The sequence below is a fragment of the Lolium perenne genome, chromosome 7, assembly GCF_019359855.2.
Source record: "Lolium perenne isolate Kyuss_39 chromosome 7, Kyuss_2.0, whole genome shotgun sequence".
NCBI classification, from domain to species: domain Eukaryota; kingdom Viridiplantae; phylum Streptophyta; class Magnoliopsida; order Poales; family Poaceae; genus Lolium; species Lolium perenne.
Genome location: NC_067250.2, coordinates 119,309,746 through 119,326,115, shown reverse-complemented (window position 1 = coordinate 119,326,115; position 16,370 = coordinate 119,309,746). Strand labels below are relative to the sequence as shown.

Here is a 16,370-nt window from a genome sequence, read left to right as displayed (position 1 = left end):
TAGCTATGAAAGGGGGAATAGATCACATCAATACTATCATAGTAATAGTTAACTTCATAATCTACAAGCGATTACAATCATAACCTACGCCAAGTATTACATGATGCACACACTGTCAACATTACATCATGGAGGAGGAATAGATTACTTTAATAACATCACTAGAGTATCACATAGATTAATAGTGATACAAAGCTCATGATCACATAAAGATCACACCATGGGAGAGAGAGATGAACCACATAGCTACCGGTAGAGCCCTCAGCCTCGGGGGAGAACTACTCCCTCCTCATCATGGGAGACAGCAACGGCGATGAAGATGGCGGTGGTGTCGATGGAGATGACTCCGGGGGCAATTCCCCGTCCCGGCGGCGTGCCGGAATAGAGACTTCTGTCCCCCGAAACGGAGTTTCGCGATGGCAGCGGCGTCCCTGGAGTCTTTCTGGAGTTTCGTCAATTGTTGTAGGGTTTTCACGTCAAGAGAGATTATATAGGCGAAGAGGCGGCGCAAGGGGGTGCCTGGGGGGCCCACACCACACCTGGGCGCGCCCCCCCTCTAGGCCGCGCCGCCCTGTGGTCTGGGGGCCCTGGGCCTCCTCTCCGTCTCCCCTTCGGTGTTCTGGTCCGTCTCGGTGAAATAAGATGTTTGGCTTTTGTTTCGTCGAATTCCGAGAATATTGCCCGAACAGCCTTTCTGGAACCAAAAACAGCAGAAAACAGGAACTGGCACTTCGGCATCTTGTTAATAGGTTAGTTCCGGAAAATGCATCAAAACGATATAAAGTATGAATAAAACATATAGGTATTGTCATAAAACTAGCATGGAACATAAGAAATTATAGATACGTTGGAGACGTATCAACTGGCATACAAGGTCTGATGGGAATTGCTACTCTCCTAGATCCTAGATACAAGGATGACATGATGAACACTTGCTTTTCTATGCTTCATGGTGTTTGTGAGGATGAGAGTGAGATCTATGTTAGAGAAGTCATCAGCCTATTAGCAAAATTGCTTGAGTAATACCATGTTGATGAAGATATTCCAGAAACCTCAAAATCTGCAGAAGATGTGCCAGCAGAACTTATGTCAATGTTTAGTGCACGTGTGGCTAAAAGGAGACCAGCAACAAGGAGGCTATTTTATGAGTTTGATAAATACTTGGAGGATGATTATGTTCCACTTGATACAAAGAATTTCAATGTCTTGGATTGGTGGAAGGTTCCCGGAACAAGATAACCAACACTCAGATTGATTGCAAGATATATCTATGCCATTCCAATCACTACAGTTGCTTCAGAATCGGCATTTTCTACAATTGGAAGAGTACTAAGTGAACATCGTAGTAGACTTACCCCTGATTTGCTGGAAGCTTTGATGTGTTCACAAGACTGGATTAGGAATAGATACAAAGGTACATGCATAGAACAAAATCTCTAGTTATATTCCTTGTTATCTTTCATGTCTAAATTGTTGTATTTGTTTTTGCTTGTAGATGATGACAATGGGCAAGAAGCTAGCTTCTGGAGTGTTCTTGAAGACATTGAGGAAGGCCTGGAGGTTAGCATCTATATCTAATATTTGGTTATCTTGTATAAAACAAGCTTTCAGTCTAATCTTTTGATCTGATGCAGGGCCTGAAGCTGTAATGTTGAGTGAGTCGTAGCCTGCACTTCAGCGCTTCTACAATTCTGCAATGATGAAGCAAGCTTGGAGTAAAGACTGCAATTTATCTTCATTTTCGGTTCATTCGAATTCTGTATTGTCATGACTTGTGTCATGTAATGGCTGAAGTTAAACTGCTACCATTTGTGTCATGTAATGGCTGAACTTACTGCTACCATTTGTGTCATGTAATGGCTGAACTTAAACTGCTATGTGTCCATGTGCGGGTGCGGCAAAGTATTGACCCTATTTTATGTGTCCCTGTGCGGCTAAGTATTTGAACCTATATTATCTATTTTCTAAGACATGTGAGTTGCAATGTGCCCAGTTTTCTCCTATTGAGTTGTTGTCAATTTATTTAGCTAAGGTACTAGAGAAGTTTTGTTCAATTTTTTTGTAGGTATTGTCAGGGATAGGTAACCACTGGTTAGCCGTTAACCCGATGGTGATGGGTATGGTATGCAATATGTCCCCGTTGCAGTTATCGGGGATGGGGACAGAAAGAACTTTGCCTCATGGGGATGGTTATGGTTTAGTAATAACCATCAGTTTCTCTCCCCGTTGCCAAATGGAGTCCCGGCCCAGCTCTGGCGGTGGTGGCGGCACCCCCTCCATCGAATCGACGTGGGGGAGAAGAGGGTTTCCGCGGCGGCGTTCCATGGGAGGTGATGAAGCGCCGGTGGAGGAAGCCGGGCGGCACGGCTACTTGGCCGGGGCCTAAGGCTCTCCATCGGTAGCCATGGAGGATTCGGTGTAGCGGAGGCCTCCGCTCCCGGTAACGGTTCAGCGGTGGTACGCATGATCCGTGCCGCTGTTCTCTTCCCTGGTGATCTTGCAGGAGGAATCGGCGGCGTGGGGGCTGCTGATCTTGCTTTGTTTTTGGTGGCGGTTCTCGGGTTTCTCGCATGCGAGGATGAAGATCTTTCGGAGATCAGTTTGCTTTGATCTGGCTGGAGAGATGAGTTCCGGAAAGCTCCGCTGGCGAATGGAACAGTGCATCTTTTGCCTGGAGTTTGCTGGATCGGTGGTATTCGGTCGCGCACACCCATGTTTTTATTCCGACCGTTTGGTTCCGGAGGGAGCGGCGCGAAGCTTTATCCTGTGTTGACATCAGGTGACTTTTTGGTCCATGGTGAAGTCAGAAGAAGGAATATCATGAAGGCCGGATTGGTGGACTGGCTAAAGGAGGTTTGAGTCTCGTGATGCTGAGGGATCTGCTTGGCGTTCCGGGCTCTGCAGCAGTGGTATGCATATGGGGGCGGCAGCACATGGGAAGTTTAGAGTGTTACTTCTCAGAGTGAAAACCCAAGGTCTGGTCTTAACTGGTTGTGCCTAGCAATGATCTTATTGGAGGCATTGTTTTGAGAGTGGGGACTATCTTCAGGGTGAAAACCTAAGACCTTTGGTCGGGCGACGACGGCGCTGGTGCACTGCTTGGAGGCGTCGATTTTGAAGAGTCTGTACTTCAGGTGTTGTCACGGTGGTGGTTGTATTGCTATTGCTAGGTCTAGAAGGTTGTAGCGGGACTTTTATTTCTTAGTTTTCTTTACTCTTTTTTAATTGTATGCATCCATACTGTCACTAGGGTGAGGCGTTGTTGCAGAGGCTGAACGTAATTGGTATCTTTTGATATTAATATGTTCCCTTTATCTAAAAAAACATATGAATACCTTTCCTTGCTGCTAAACATAATGGCCCAGAGAAACATCAGCTATGCGCTTCATAGGAAGTTAATATCGTGGCAACACCCTCATCCTTGAGTCGATCCGTGCCTTTCATGAATGCACAACCTTACATTACTCATACCGTGTCTTTCATGAATGAGTCGATCTTGCGGAACAAAATATTGGTTGAAGATGGTCAAGCTACCATGTTAGATAGTATTGACTTCTGCAAAAATCCCCACTTGTTTTGTAGCTTCAAGCTATCATTTCTCCTTAACATGTTGAAGATGGTCTCAAGGTTAAATCAATTCCCTTGAGACCATTTCGCATGTATATGCTTAGTAAACCATCAGTTCATTAATCGTTTGTTATTGATCATCAAAATTAACCAGAGCACACTAGATGCACGTTCTCTATAGGCTACCCTAATGTAGACACACCAATGGTGGTGGACCTCGAAACTTCCGGGAGACTTGGAAAACGAGGTTAAGCTGCAAAATTTAGATAAAATCGCTAGAGAAAATCATAAATTGTAAGTTTTGTATCGTTTGCCAAGCCTGGATGGCCGCCCGGGTTTAGGGATGGCTTGGTCCCCCCATGCTTAGCAAGGTCAAAGTTTTTTTATTGGTGCTTGTGAGCTTAATGAGAGCAATGCATCAGGTTAGGCTGAAAAAGTGCATCACATAGGCATAATTTAAACTAGCAATGGCTGCAAGGATAAACATGCATCATATAAATTTTCTCTCTAGCGCCCCCGTGCTCACAGTGGGAGATATGAAGTAAAAGTAATCCTAGACGTACAGACGATTCGGTTACGGAAGGGTTGTGAATAAACGTGGGCTGCTTTGGCTGGTTGGAGTTTGATCCCCTCTTGCAAAACCGGGTTAGATTTTTTATTTCCACCGCTGCTTTGTGAGTCCGTAAGCTTTTTATGTAAAAGATTTATGTAGGTGTAGCATTACTCATGAAGTAATTATTCTTGTCCTTGTTGCAATACTTTCGTAATTTTTTTCATGCATTATTATCTTCTCAATTTACTTTGACAGTTTATCCCTCATAATTTGATGCAGTGTGAGACCATTGAGAGGTATCTTTCCATAAGGACCATAACCTTTTTGGCGTGCTGGCAAACGTATGAAACTTACTACTCCGATACCGATACGGATGATTAGGCTTTGGCCCAGCAGGCTGGTGGACGTACGCAGGACTGCACAACTGCCATCGATTCGATCGTCAGTTTTTCAGAGCGAGAAATCTTTTATCATTGCAGTAGAGCGCAGAAGGTGGCATAGCTACCAAGTAGACCACGGGGACAAAGCTACGACTGAATGCGTCGAATGTAGCCAAGCAATTTCCCGTGCGCCTAGGCTACGAATGATAATGACAAATCGTTGTCTCGTCATCAACACGTAGTCTTTTGTCAATCATCTTTGTACCACTTTCCCTTCATTGACGTAGCTAGCGTTTGTATAGGTAGCACATGGTAGTTTCCTGCTGCATGCCCTTTTCCAATGCAGAAGTGCATGCCAAACAGTGTTATATTCATGGACATCATACAGTACCTCGCTTCAAAAAATATAAGATGGTATGTAGCAATGGATAAATGAGATATCAGACAAATTCAAGTGCTTTATCAGTGTGTGTATTTGAGTCTCAGATCAACTTTTTGAGCAACAACAAAAAATGACCCCCGTCAATCACCCTTGTGACCTTCGTTACGGAAAGCTCCCCTCACTTCTATCCACACATGGCTGCCTAGGGGGAAAAATGGAGGGGATATTTTTTGGTTTTTTCATGAAAAAAAAACAGACCCGAGTGGATGTTGTAGATTTTTCAAAATGTTTTTGTGTATAGATATATCCAAATTTAGAGAAAACCCGTGATATGCTTTTCAGCACGGAGTGAGTAGGTAAAACCGGAAAAGGTTGAAATAGTGTCTTTGCCGCCGAAAGCATTGTACTGTTTAAATGATTTTCCATCAAATTGTGCTAAAAATAGCCTAGAAATATGAACTAATAAAAATGGAGTAAATAGGTGAAGATTCTTTTTGAACATGTGACGGGTCCAGAAGGACCGAGATGCTCTCCATTAATTCCAAGTGGTGGGACTACATTTTACATAGAGGCCCCTAAAGAAAAGAAAAATGCAACCTAGGCCTCCAAATTTAGAACAATGACCCTTAACATAGTAAAAATAATATTAATTGGCCCCTTCTCCACCGCATCCGCATCGATTAACTGGTCTTCATTGCCACACTAGCATCGCCGCTATTGGGAGCAAACCACTTGAGGCTGTGAAGCTGAGGGCATCTCCAACCGGGAGACCCAAACCCAAAAACGGACTCCGGATGGGTCTGGATGGGTCAAAACTGCACCCAGCGGGGCAACCCATTTTAAAAGCGGACACTCCCAGCGTCCGATTTGACCCAAAACTGACTCAAATTTGCGAGCGATTTGGGTCGAGCCGGACACGAGCGGGCGTACATCTGTGGTCGTTCTGTCCGGCCGGACATGCGTTCTGGCCAGTTGACAGAGAGACAAAGGCAACCCAGTAGACCCCGCAACATTCTTTCTCCTCTGTCCTCCTTTCTCCCATGAAAATCGTAGGTACAGCCGCCGGAGTTTGGCTCGCCTCGTGAACTGCCACCGTCGCCTACTCATGGAGGCACCTGTCGCCGTCGCCTCCCTTTTTTTCACACCTGCCGGAAGTCGCCGGAGGCAAAACAAGCTCCGCGCCCCCGGCGAGCTTGGAGCCGCGCCGGCGGCGTCGAACGGGGAAGCGCAGACTGCCTAGGCGTGTGAGTATCATCATAAAAGTAGCATGGAACATAAGAAATTATAGATACGTTTGGGACGTATCACCGGCGAGGCGGTCGAGGCCGCGGCCCTGGGCGCCCCCGTGGCCGGGGCAGGGGCCGCCGTGGTGGAGCAGCTACGGCCCCACGGTCGCCGTCGCCTGCGCCCTCCTCGTCCTCGCAGGAGGAGCGCTGCTTCGAGTTCCTCCTCCGCATCGACGACGACCCACTCGCCATCAAGCAGCTCCCGGACAAGTTCGCTGAGTTCGTCGACGGCGTCGAGCCGGCGCAGTTGCAGCTACGGGAGGCCAGCTGCAACTTCTGCCGCTGGACCGTGGAGGTCTTGTTCGACGAGCAGGGCAAGATGTACCTGCACACGGGATGGGACAAGTTCGCCCGTGACCTCGCGCTCGAGCCCGGCTGCCAGCTCACCTTCCACTACGAGGGGGACGGCGAGATGATCGTCAAGGTGTTCGACGACACAGCCTGCCGCAGGCACTACCACACCGGCGAATCCGGCTCGGAATCCGATAGTTAGAACGTCGAGTGTTCTTTCTTTGCAGCGAATCTGGCTATAGGCCAGACGAAGCTAGTAGTGGAGGTCTTTGTATGTTCTTCCTCGGTAGAACCAACAAGGGCACCGTCTCCTCCCGCTGGATTTTCCAGTTTGGGTGATTGGGTGTGCCCTCGAATGTTCTTCCTTGGCAGCGAACATACGGAAATCAACACAACCAGTTTCTTTTAAAAAATATATATATTTGTGTCGACCATGGTTCAAACTATGTGTTAGTTTGTGTAAACCATGTTCCAAACTATGTGTTAGTTTGTGTAAAATCATGTTTCAATATGTAATATTTGGAACTATGTTTAAATGGAGAAGAGGAAAAAAAGAAAAAAAATGCGTCGCCCCGCTGGAGCAGCCCCTAGACGCAAACGGACGCGCGGACAAAAACGGTCATTTTAGCGTCCGCAGCGCGACGCAAACGGACGCTCGCGGACATTAAAATGCGTCGCGCCGCTGGAGATGTCCTTAAGCCACATGGGCAAAAGCTATACATAGACTCGACCTAAACCTAGCTAGTCCTACCACTACTGTCAATACTAGAAAACAGCTATCCATGGGTTTGCTATCAGTGGTGCACTCCTATGTACCACTACTATGTCTGGGCCAGGTTGGATGGATTTGCCAAACCTAGCAGTGGCTCATCACACCATGGTGCGCCACTCGTATCTAACTTTGGTCCTCCACCACCTCCCCTGGATCACCTTTTCAATTTTGCGAAAAATGAAAGAAAATGATAGAAATTTTAAATTTTAAATTGTTTAAGATGTTCACATATTATGTGTTCAAGTTGTTAGGAAAAATAAAAAAACTTGGATTCGATATATTTTGCAACATGGCGCCAAGTTTTGGTAAAACGGCTCCGGATTTTGCATACGATGTCGGATGAAAAAATATCTAGAAAAAAGTTACATCTAATTTCCACGGGCTATGGCTGTATATTTTTTTTGATTGATCAAAATTGAAAAGAAAAATAGAGTTTTTGAACATTTTAAATCTAGCCAAAAAAATTAAAATGGGAAAAACTTACGTGTGGCGCACCAAGATGTGGTGCGCCACTAGTAAGTTTAAATCAGCCACCTACCTCCACTTCCCTTCATCCACACATCTCTTATCTTTTCTCTCTTCTCTCTACTCTGCTCTGAGCCTGCTCCGTCGGTGCCCTTGCTATGTCTTGCTATGTCTCGACGTGGTACTCAACGTGGCACGCCTATGCTCGACCTCCTCTCCTCTATGGTTCCCCCTCCTCTCCGGCTCATCCCTACTCTCCTCCTCTCTGCCCTCCTATCCTCCCTCCTCTCCTCTTTCCTCCTCTCTGGCATCCTTTCTCTCCTCCCTTCTCTCCTCCTCCCTTCTATGCTCTCGACCACTGGCCCCTCCCTCCTCTCCGGCCGCCGGCGCATCCCTCCTCTTCGATCGTCGGCTAGAATTAAAGAGAAATAATTTTAAAAACAAAAACGAGCAAGAAATGAGCAAAAAAATTCAAAACTATACCGGTGGTGCACCAAGAAAATATACATGTGGCGCACCACCTGGTGCGCGACAGGTATTTGCTACCAGTGACGCACTAGCAGAGACGCACAACTGGTACGCCACTGGCACGAAAAAGCAGTGCGCCACTGGCAGTTGTTTTCCTAGTAGTGTGTTGTAAAGAGGAGGCCGACCTCCTCTCCCTCGTCCCTATCGTCTCCGGCTCTAGTAATGAGAGGGTGTGTGATACCTAGAGTCCTTTATCCCAATTACAATTAACCTTTTAGAAGATAGAGAAGCCCTAATTAACCTGGGAACTCTCCACGCAACTTCTATATTTAGTGCGCCGTAACTTCATTAGCTAGCTCATTATATCGGTTCTTAGTTACATCGGAAGATGTATATGCACCGACGACATTTGTGAAGATGGAAACTTTGTGCACAACCGTAATATAAGATTTTAAAAATATCAAACCCAATTTTTTTTTGGTTTTGCTAATCTAAGATTTAAATTTTGGTGAGTTGGCTGAGAACTAGTTTCGTTGGCTATCACATGACGTCACCACATATCAATTGCAACCCATGTTGTTGCTCATAATTAGCACGAATCCTAAAATAAATCTAACGGTTCGAAAGCATTTTTTGTATTTTTTGTAGTTGCAACCTCACTTGCAATAAAAAAAAAATCAGTTGGCCCAACTTGCAACTGAACAAATCACGGTTGCAACATAACTTGCAACATAAGTGAAAAATCAAGATGCAAATAAAATAGTGTTGGACTCGACTGAGAACTAAACCAATTTTGATGCTCATTCGGCTCTAGAACCGTTAGATTCGTGCCTCCTATGACTTAAACTAGCGGCTGCAGCTGAATTTAAGTTACAAGTGTTGATGCAACTGATTGTTTTTTAAATTGCAAACAGGGTTATAGCTGAGAATTTATTAGATGCAATTGAGATATAAATGAGATTCTTAGTTGCAAGTGGAGTTCAAAAATAAGTTTTTCAGTTGCAGCGGGTTGCATCCAAGGATATTAAGTTGCAAATGGGCTGCAACTAAAAAATAGTAAAAACAATTCACACAATATAAAATTATTTATCAAGTCCAATATAATATTATGGAAGTGACGTGAGACGTCAGTTGACTAAGAATACCCTACTTTATGCGGAGATCCTAAAAACTATATGTCTCCAAATAAAATTGCTATCATTGCTTTCATTTGCCTTAGCCTGGAGAATAACAAATCTTCACCAAAAGTATGTCTCCGTATAGTGTATAAGTATAAGTAAAGTTTATTTTGAGCGAAATAGTACGCAGTTCACTCGATCGGAGCAATGGAGTCACCGTGTGGGCGGGGGCGGTTGACGGTTCCCGTGACCGCCGTCCCGCAGTGCGTAGGAGTGAGCACCCTGTTCGTATGTGTATAGGATCTTCATGCGAATCCCATGTGTACCCTAGATAGATAATGCATCGAGGGCATCGGAGTGCGGCTAAGCTATGTCTGCAGGCTGCGTACTGCGGTACTGTACGCGCTGGCTCTACGCATGCATGCAGCCGAAGGAGTCCGATCGTTGGATAGCGATGAGCTCGATCGAGAAGTTACGGCGTGTCAACCGGTACGACAGGGAGAGAAAGAAAAACAGGCCATCTCAAGGCGGCTAGGGTTTCCATACCCTCCACTGGCACCGCTCCGTCCCTTCTTTGATGGCGTTTTAGGTCTTAGAGGTGCGGTGGGTCTCTGGCCTCTCGTTAACGGAAGGTTTTTGTTTATTGTTTTAGTTTTAGTATATATCTTTCTTGGGATAGTGAGGCGTTAGCATCTTGGATCACGGTGTCTTCCTATGTTCTTAGCCCTATCTTTGGTTCGGCGGTGTGCCTAGCACTGATCAAGGGCATGGAGTTGTGTGCTCGACAAATCTCCTAGGATCTCATCGATTTTTATGTTCTTTAGTGTGGTTTCAGGTCGGGCTCTTCTTTCTGATCTATGCATGGTTCTCATAATTGCCTGTAATTTTGGAAGTGTCATCGATGCCGTAGTGGTCTACAAGATTGGGTGAATTGGCGACCCTTAACCACATAACGTCGACACTTTGGGTACATCGACATCGACACCTCAATTAATGGCCCCGATGACCAATGCATTCGTTGAAACACATTGAGCTTGAAAGATACCATGTAGCATGATCGTTTTGAGTCGAGACAGTATGTTCCAAGGAGTTATAGCAGAGGACGGGTTGAAGATGGTGCTTCAGTGCTCATTGCGTCCATGTGGTTTAGCTAGTTGTATGCAGCTGAACAGGAGGGAAACGTGAAGCTCTCCTCCCCCACCGTCTACTCCCGTCCTCCGCTAGATCTGGGCCGGTTGGCCCCTCTCCCTCCCTTCTCCGGCGATAGCCGGCGTTGTGGTGGGTGAGGGTCCCCTTCCTGTATAGCGGTAGTTAGGTTTTGTTGCCTTGTCTTTGTTTTGGCGTCATGCCGAGGTCTTGGAGCGCGCCGATGTTGCTTTCGAGCTGCATACGGTGGCATGCGGTGTTGCTCTTGATCGCGGTGGCGGCGATGTGCTGCGTGCTGCTGGAGGGAGCGGTGCCGGCGTCTCCTTCAATAAGCTCGGGTAGGGTTCTTGGCAGATTTGGTGGCGGCAGTCAAGGTTCGAGCTCTCTTCCTCTTGCTCGTCGTGAAGGCGAGAACGGAAGGGGATTCTGCACCTGCGATTGCTGCTGTTCAGATCTGTTGCTGGGGAGTAGTGGTGATTCTACCAGGAGGTTCATCACGGCGGCGATTTCGCCGTCGTCTCTTCAGATCGAAAGGCGATCCCTCCAACCTCTAGCGTCGGCTACGGTTTATTCCGACCAACGTTTGCAGGTCTTCTTCAACCTCCAGGCTGCTATGCCACTTTGGAAGCCCTATGGCTACAGCGCAGTTTGCTCCCGCCTCCCGGTCCCAAGTGGTCTCGTCCCCCACCGACGGTGAGGTTGGCTGTGCTAAGATGCATCGCGGTGGAGAAGGAGCAGGACCTGATTGCTTTTCCAAATTTTCATATGAGGTCTGTAGTGCAAATTGTAAGGGTCTTGTTTTAATTCTCTTCTTTCTTGGGGCCTTAATGCCTTATGTGTAAGATGTAACTCCACTGCTCGGAATTAATGAAGCTCTCGGTCCTTCGGGACCGGTCCCCTGTTCAAAAAAAGAAAAAGCTAGTTCTGTGGCGATGTCCACATCAAAACTTTGAACACGCCGATGGTGATCTGGAAGATTAGCATTGCATCATTGTTGTTCAAGCTACTGCGACTCTTTGGTCGCTTTGTTGGGGCTTTTTTTGCGATGTGCATCTAATGGCTATACTAATTCTTGATATTATGTTGTTATAGGGGCTGGATGTAATTGATATCATCTTGGTATTAATGTATTTTTTTTATCAAAAAAAGAACATTATCGATGGTGCTGCTCTGGTCCTTTGGGATCTTTTCACGACGACTTTCTGCGAGGCAACTAAGACAATGCCTAATACAATCAGTTTTGTCCAACCACTGTGATGAAGGGGCCGAGGACGCCAACACGTTTTTGGCTTGCTCTAGTGCGTGTAACTGTTGTTAGGGGGTACAATGACTTATTATTTATTTACTACTATATATTACTCCATCTGTCTTAAAAAATGTTGTAACTTTATCTAAATTTATATATATTTAGTCACATTTTAGAGTGTAGATATATAGATCTAAGAGAAAATTGAGACATCATTTTGTAGAGAGGGGTACTTTGTATTTTTTTTTTAGGGAGTAGGTGGATGAATAGACGGCACCTTTTCGGGGGGGAAAAGTTACCGCGTGCCGACGAGGTGAGAAGCCTGAGGTGTTACCATGTTACCGCAGAGCAATGGCGGCCAGCTCCTCGTGCTGGAATGGGGAAAAGAAGGTACGTGTGTGTCATGCGTGCGTACGTGACGGGTCGTGCGGGCCGGTGTTGTTTTTAGCAAAGCTAGCGTTGCATTTCCCGATGCCTTCAGCTAGCCTTTCACCCGCGCGCATGCAGGCCGTCCCGTCGTCTCTGCCAGTACGTGCCGCCTCTCTTCTCCCTCTGTCCCTCCCACTGCCATGGCCCATGGCACGACGCGCCGTGCCGTGCAGTGCGCGCAGTCCGACCAAATCATGGCCTAATCACGCCGGAAAACCACGTAAGCCCGGCCGGCCGCGCGCCTGCCCTCTCCGGCCCACACACGATCCTACTCCTGGGAGTATAAAATTATTCTCGTCGCCTTGGAAAGCTCTGCGCTCCTCCCTCCTCTGGTTTGCTCCATGTTACATGTTGCTTCCGTCCCTTCACGTGTCGCCCCCATCGATCGCCCCAGCCAGGTGACACAAGCAATAGCAGCTGCAGCAACCACGTACGTACGTACGCACGACGCAAACCTCGTCGTTCGATCTGGTCATGGCGAGCTAGATAGCTAGTGATCTATATCCACCTCTCCCGCGTTTGTGCGTGTCTTCATCATCAGATCCTTGGGGGTTTCTTGGTAAGGGGGCGCTATGGCATTGGAGGCCGTGGTGTTCTCGGGAGGATTCTGTGGGTACGGTACCGGCATTGAGTTGGAGGGGAGCAACGCCTGCTGGGCCGCCTCCCTCATGATCCCGGGCGCGGAAGTCCCGCGCGGCAGTTCCTCCTTGGCAGCGCTGCCGCCGCCGGTCCGCGGCGGTGGTGATCGTGGAGGCGCGGAGGGCGCTGAGGGCGAGGCGGTGGTGGCGGCGGCGACCTCGGGTGCGGCCGGCAGGAGGAAGCGGCGCAGAGCGAGGAGCGTGAAGAACGTGGAGGAGGCGGAGACCCAGCGGATGACCCACATCGCCGTCGAGCGCAACCGCCGCAAGCAGATGAACGAGTACCTCGCCGTGCTCCGCTCCACCATGCCGCCTTCCTATGTCCAAAGGGTACGTACTCCTGACGATCGAGCGAGGTTTATTGCGGCAATAATGATTTGAAAATTGAGATGTAGTTTTCCTATACCGCTTGATCGATCTGTGGGAAAACAGCATGTTTACTGTGATCTCTACCGACAGGGAGACCAGGCGTCCATAATTGGCGGCGCAATCAACTACGTCAAGGAGCTGGAGCAGCTGGTCCAGTCCCTGGAGGCGCGCTGCCACGCACGCCTCCGCAACCCCGTCCTCGACGACGTCTCCGCCGCCGTAGCAGTACCCTTCGCGGACTTCTTCACCTTCCCGCAGTACACAATGAGCGTCCTCCGCCCTCACGTCCCGGACCCCGCCGTCGCAGCGGCATCTGCGGGCGAAACGGCGACCGACGCCGACGAGATGGCGACGGGCTCGAAGCATTCGGCCGTGGCGGACATCGAGGTGACCATCGTGGAAAGCCACGCCAACCTGAAGCTGCTCTCCCGGCGGCGGCCGAGGCAGCTGCTGAGGATCGTGGCCGGGCTGCAGGGCCACCGGCTCGCCGTGCTGCACCTCAACGCCACCAGCGCCGGCCACATGGCCCTCTACTCTCTCAGCCTCAAGGTACGCGCGTACGGACACATGCTCCCCAGCTGGAGTAGCTAGCTAGCCCGCCCGCGTCTTCCCGAACGCTATGGCTAGCCTGAGTTTCTTATTCCAGACCATGCATCCGCTCGCCCGCTTGGCAGCGCGTCACGCCGAAACAGCAAACTGGCCTCGTTTTCCGTGTATTGTCTCGGACGCCGCCTCCAAACTCTCCCCTCTCTGTGCGTGTTTCACCGCAACGAGGATGAAGTTCCATTGATTGACTTGGCAGAGTTGTGCTCTAGTGTCATGCGTGTACTGTTGCAAAATTAACTCATATACTCGTCGGTGGATGGCTGCCGCAGGTGGAAGACGACTGCCGGCTCTCGTCGGTGGACGATATCGCGGCGGCGGTCCATCGCATCGTCGAGATGATCGCGCGAGAGGAGGAGCACAAGGAAGCGAGCCGTAGCTAGCTACCTAGACCTAGACCTAGACCTAGACCTAGGCTGAGTACGTTGGTAGATCATTAGAAATCAATCAATCAATTAGCAGTGCCATTGCATATAGGAGCATATATGGATGTAAGATTTCAGTAGCTACTTGTAGTGCACCTAGCTAGCTAGCTTGCTTGATCAGTGTAATGTACGTTCTGTACTCTGGCTTTATATGTACTTCCTCCATTCACGAATAAGTGTACGTTTATTTTGGAAAGTCCAATATTTTTAAGTTTAACTAATTTTTTACAAAAATAATAATGCATGTGATACCAAATTATTATATTATTGAAGTACATGTTAAGATGAATCTAGTGATATTAATTTATTTTTATAAATGTTACTACTTTTTCTATGAAGTTGGTCAATGTTAATAAATTTAACTTTAAAAATGTGTGTAAACATTGGAAATTCAATTCGACACATGGGAGCATATGCTCCCACCACCGGAAAAAAACATTTCAAAATGTAAAAAAAAACTGAACAAAAAATTTCGCGCTTACGCGCCACATTCTATGTGCAGACATCAAGTTTCACAGAAAACCGACTTTTCGTGACTTGTGGAAAAAAAAGAGCAAAAAACGGTAGACAACCTCTTTTTACACCAAAATCAATCTTTTTTACACATGAGACAAAAAAACGTTGGTTTTTCGTTGAAAAACTTTGTGAGCCTGTAGAACTTCGAGATCGAGATGTACGGATTAAATTTTTTGTCCAATTTTTTTGCTATTCTGAAAGTGTGTTTAAAACGAAATTTTAAAACCGGGAACATATGGTTTCGAGTGCCAAAACATCATCCCGTCTGAACATATGTTTATTTGAAGATGGAAGGAGTACTCATTTTGTGTGTGGGTAAAATAGGAACTGTATTAAGCAAGAGGGATTACAAGTCGATCAAGGTCAAGAGCCTGAGAGACAGCTTCAGGTCCGTACCTAACCAAGTAGCATTGAGGTTCTCTAGCCGTGCTAAATTTGCAAGATCATGGCTAACCCTCACTTGCGAACGTTCCACTTTTACAAAACTACACTCACTCCTTTGACTAGCTAGAAATTTAATTTGGGACACAAAATGTAAGAGGGGCGATCTGTTCTGTCCTGGTGAAGATACAACCGCAACCAACTAGGAGCAGTCAGTTTCGATGATAACCGACGGTTCGCTTTGTTGTAGAGCTAGCTCCAATCCCTCCGCACATGCCCGAAGTTCAGCTTCAAGTGGAGAATTACAATCCCTCAGAAAATGACATGCAGTAAAGATCGGCATACCATCAGTGTCGCGAAGCGCTAAGCCGATGCCCGCAGATTTATCCTCAGAACAGAAGGAGCCATCAACAGTTAACTTCACGCACCCGAACGGAGAAAACACCCATGCAATATCCGGGGGCTTCTTCACCTTCCTTGGTCGCGATGTCCCAATATCTAGCATTCGGTTCTTTCCTTTAATAAGTGACTCTGTCGAAGAGTCTTTAGAGTTCCGAATCATCTTCAAGTAGCTAGCAAGAAAACATTTTAAACCCTCAATCGGAGGGAGAGGTTTATCATGTGTCACCTTATTACGAGCAAACCAGGCTTGCCAAGCCACCAACAATGTCGTATCAACCATGTGATCGGGTATTTGAGATAGAAGAGCTTGAAACCAATTAGATCAGCATCAGCTGGTAAGCCCCAGATAGTTTTCATCTCTTCCCAGAGCCTGCGAGCGTGCAGGCAATCGTACAAGGCATGAGCAACGTCCTCCGCATCTGATCCACATATCTTGCAGTGGCTAGTACCTCGCATGTGCCGATGCACTTTGTTGGACTCCGTAGCATTTGATGCTGCCTTCCAGGCGAACGTCTTGACCTTCGGCGGCACCGCAGCCTGTCAAATTTTCCTCCAACATGAACTGGTTTGACAGCTAGACTTAGTGATAGCACATTGATCAGCATTTATATGGTACTTCAGATAGAGTTCAGCCATATATATTTTTATATGCATTGGTCACGCTATACGAACGTGCTACAATTCACTCGCTACATCCATACACTAGTTTATCAATCCAAGTTAGTAAGCAAAAGCATAATCACACCGAGCTAAATGTCTGACAAAAATCAATCATCTAATGAGCAGAAAGTAGGATTGTCTTATAGTAGTACTCTGTATCACTACTCATGTATGTATGTCCATGGAGTATCTCTCTAGGTGCTGTTTGGTGTGCATTTTGTTCCCTCCATAAACCACGCGCGTCTGCTGGAGCCTTCTGAAGAGATTGTACAG

At 47.3% G+C, this 16,370-nt stretch overlaps 1 protein-coding gene across 1 annotated transcript; it reads left to right on the top strand.

Moving 5' to 3' along the window:
• The first annotated feature begins 12,234 nt into the window (after nucleotides 1-12,234).
• Nucleotides 12,235-14,355, top strand: LOC127323854 (transcription factor bHLH94-like). Its single transcript, XM_051351965.2, has 3 exons — nucleotides 12,235-13,071; nucleotides 13,201-13,659; nucleotides 13,986-14,355. Exons 1-3 carry the CDS (start codon nucleotides 12,676-12,678, stop codon nucleotides 14,094-14,096), a joined length of 966 nt encoding a protein of 321 aa, XP_051207925.1. The 5' UTR covers nucleotides 12,235-12,675; the 3' UTR covers nucleotides 14,097-14,355.
• The last annotated feature ends 2,015 nt before the right edge of the window (nucleotides 14,356-16,370 follow it).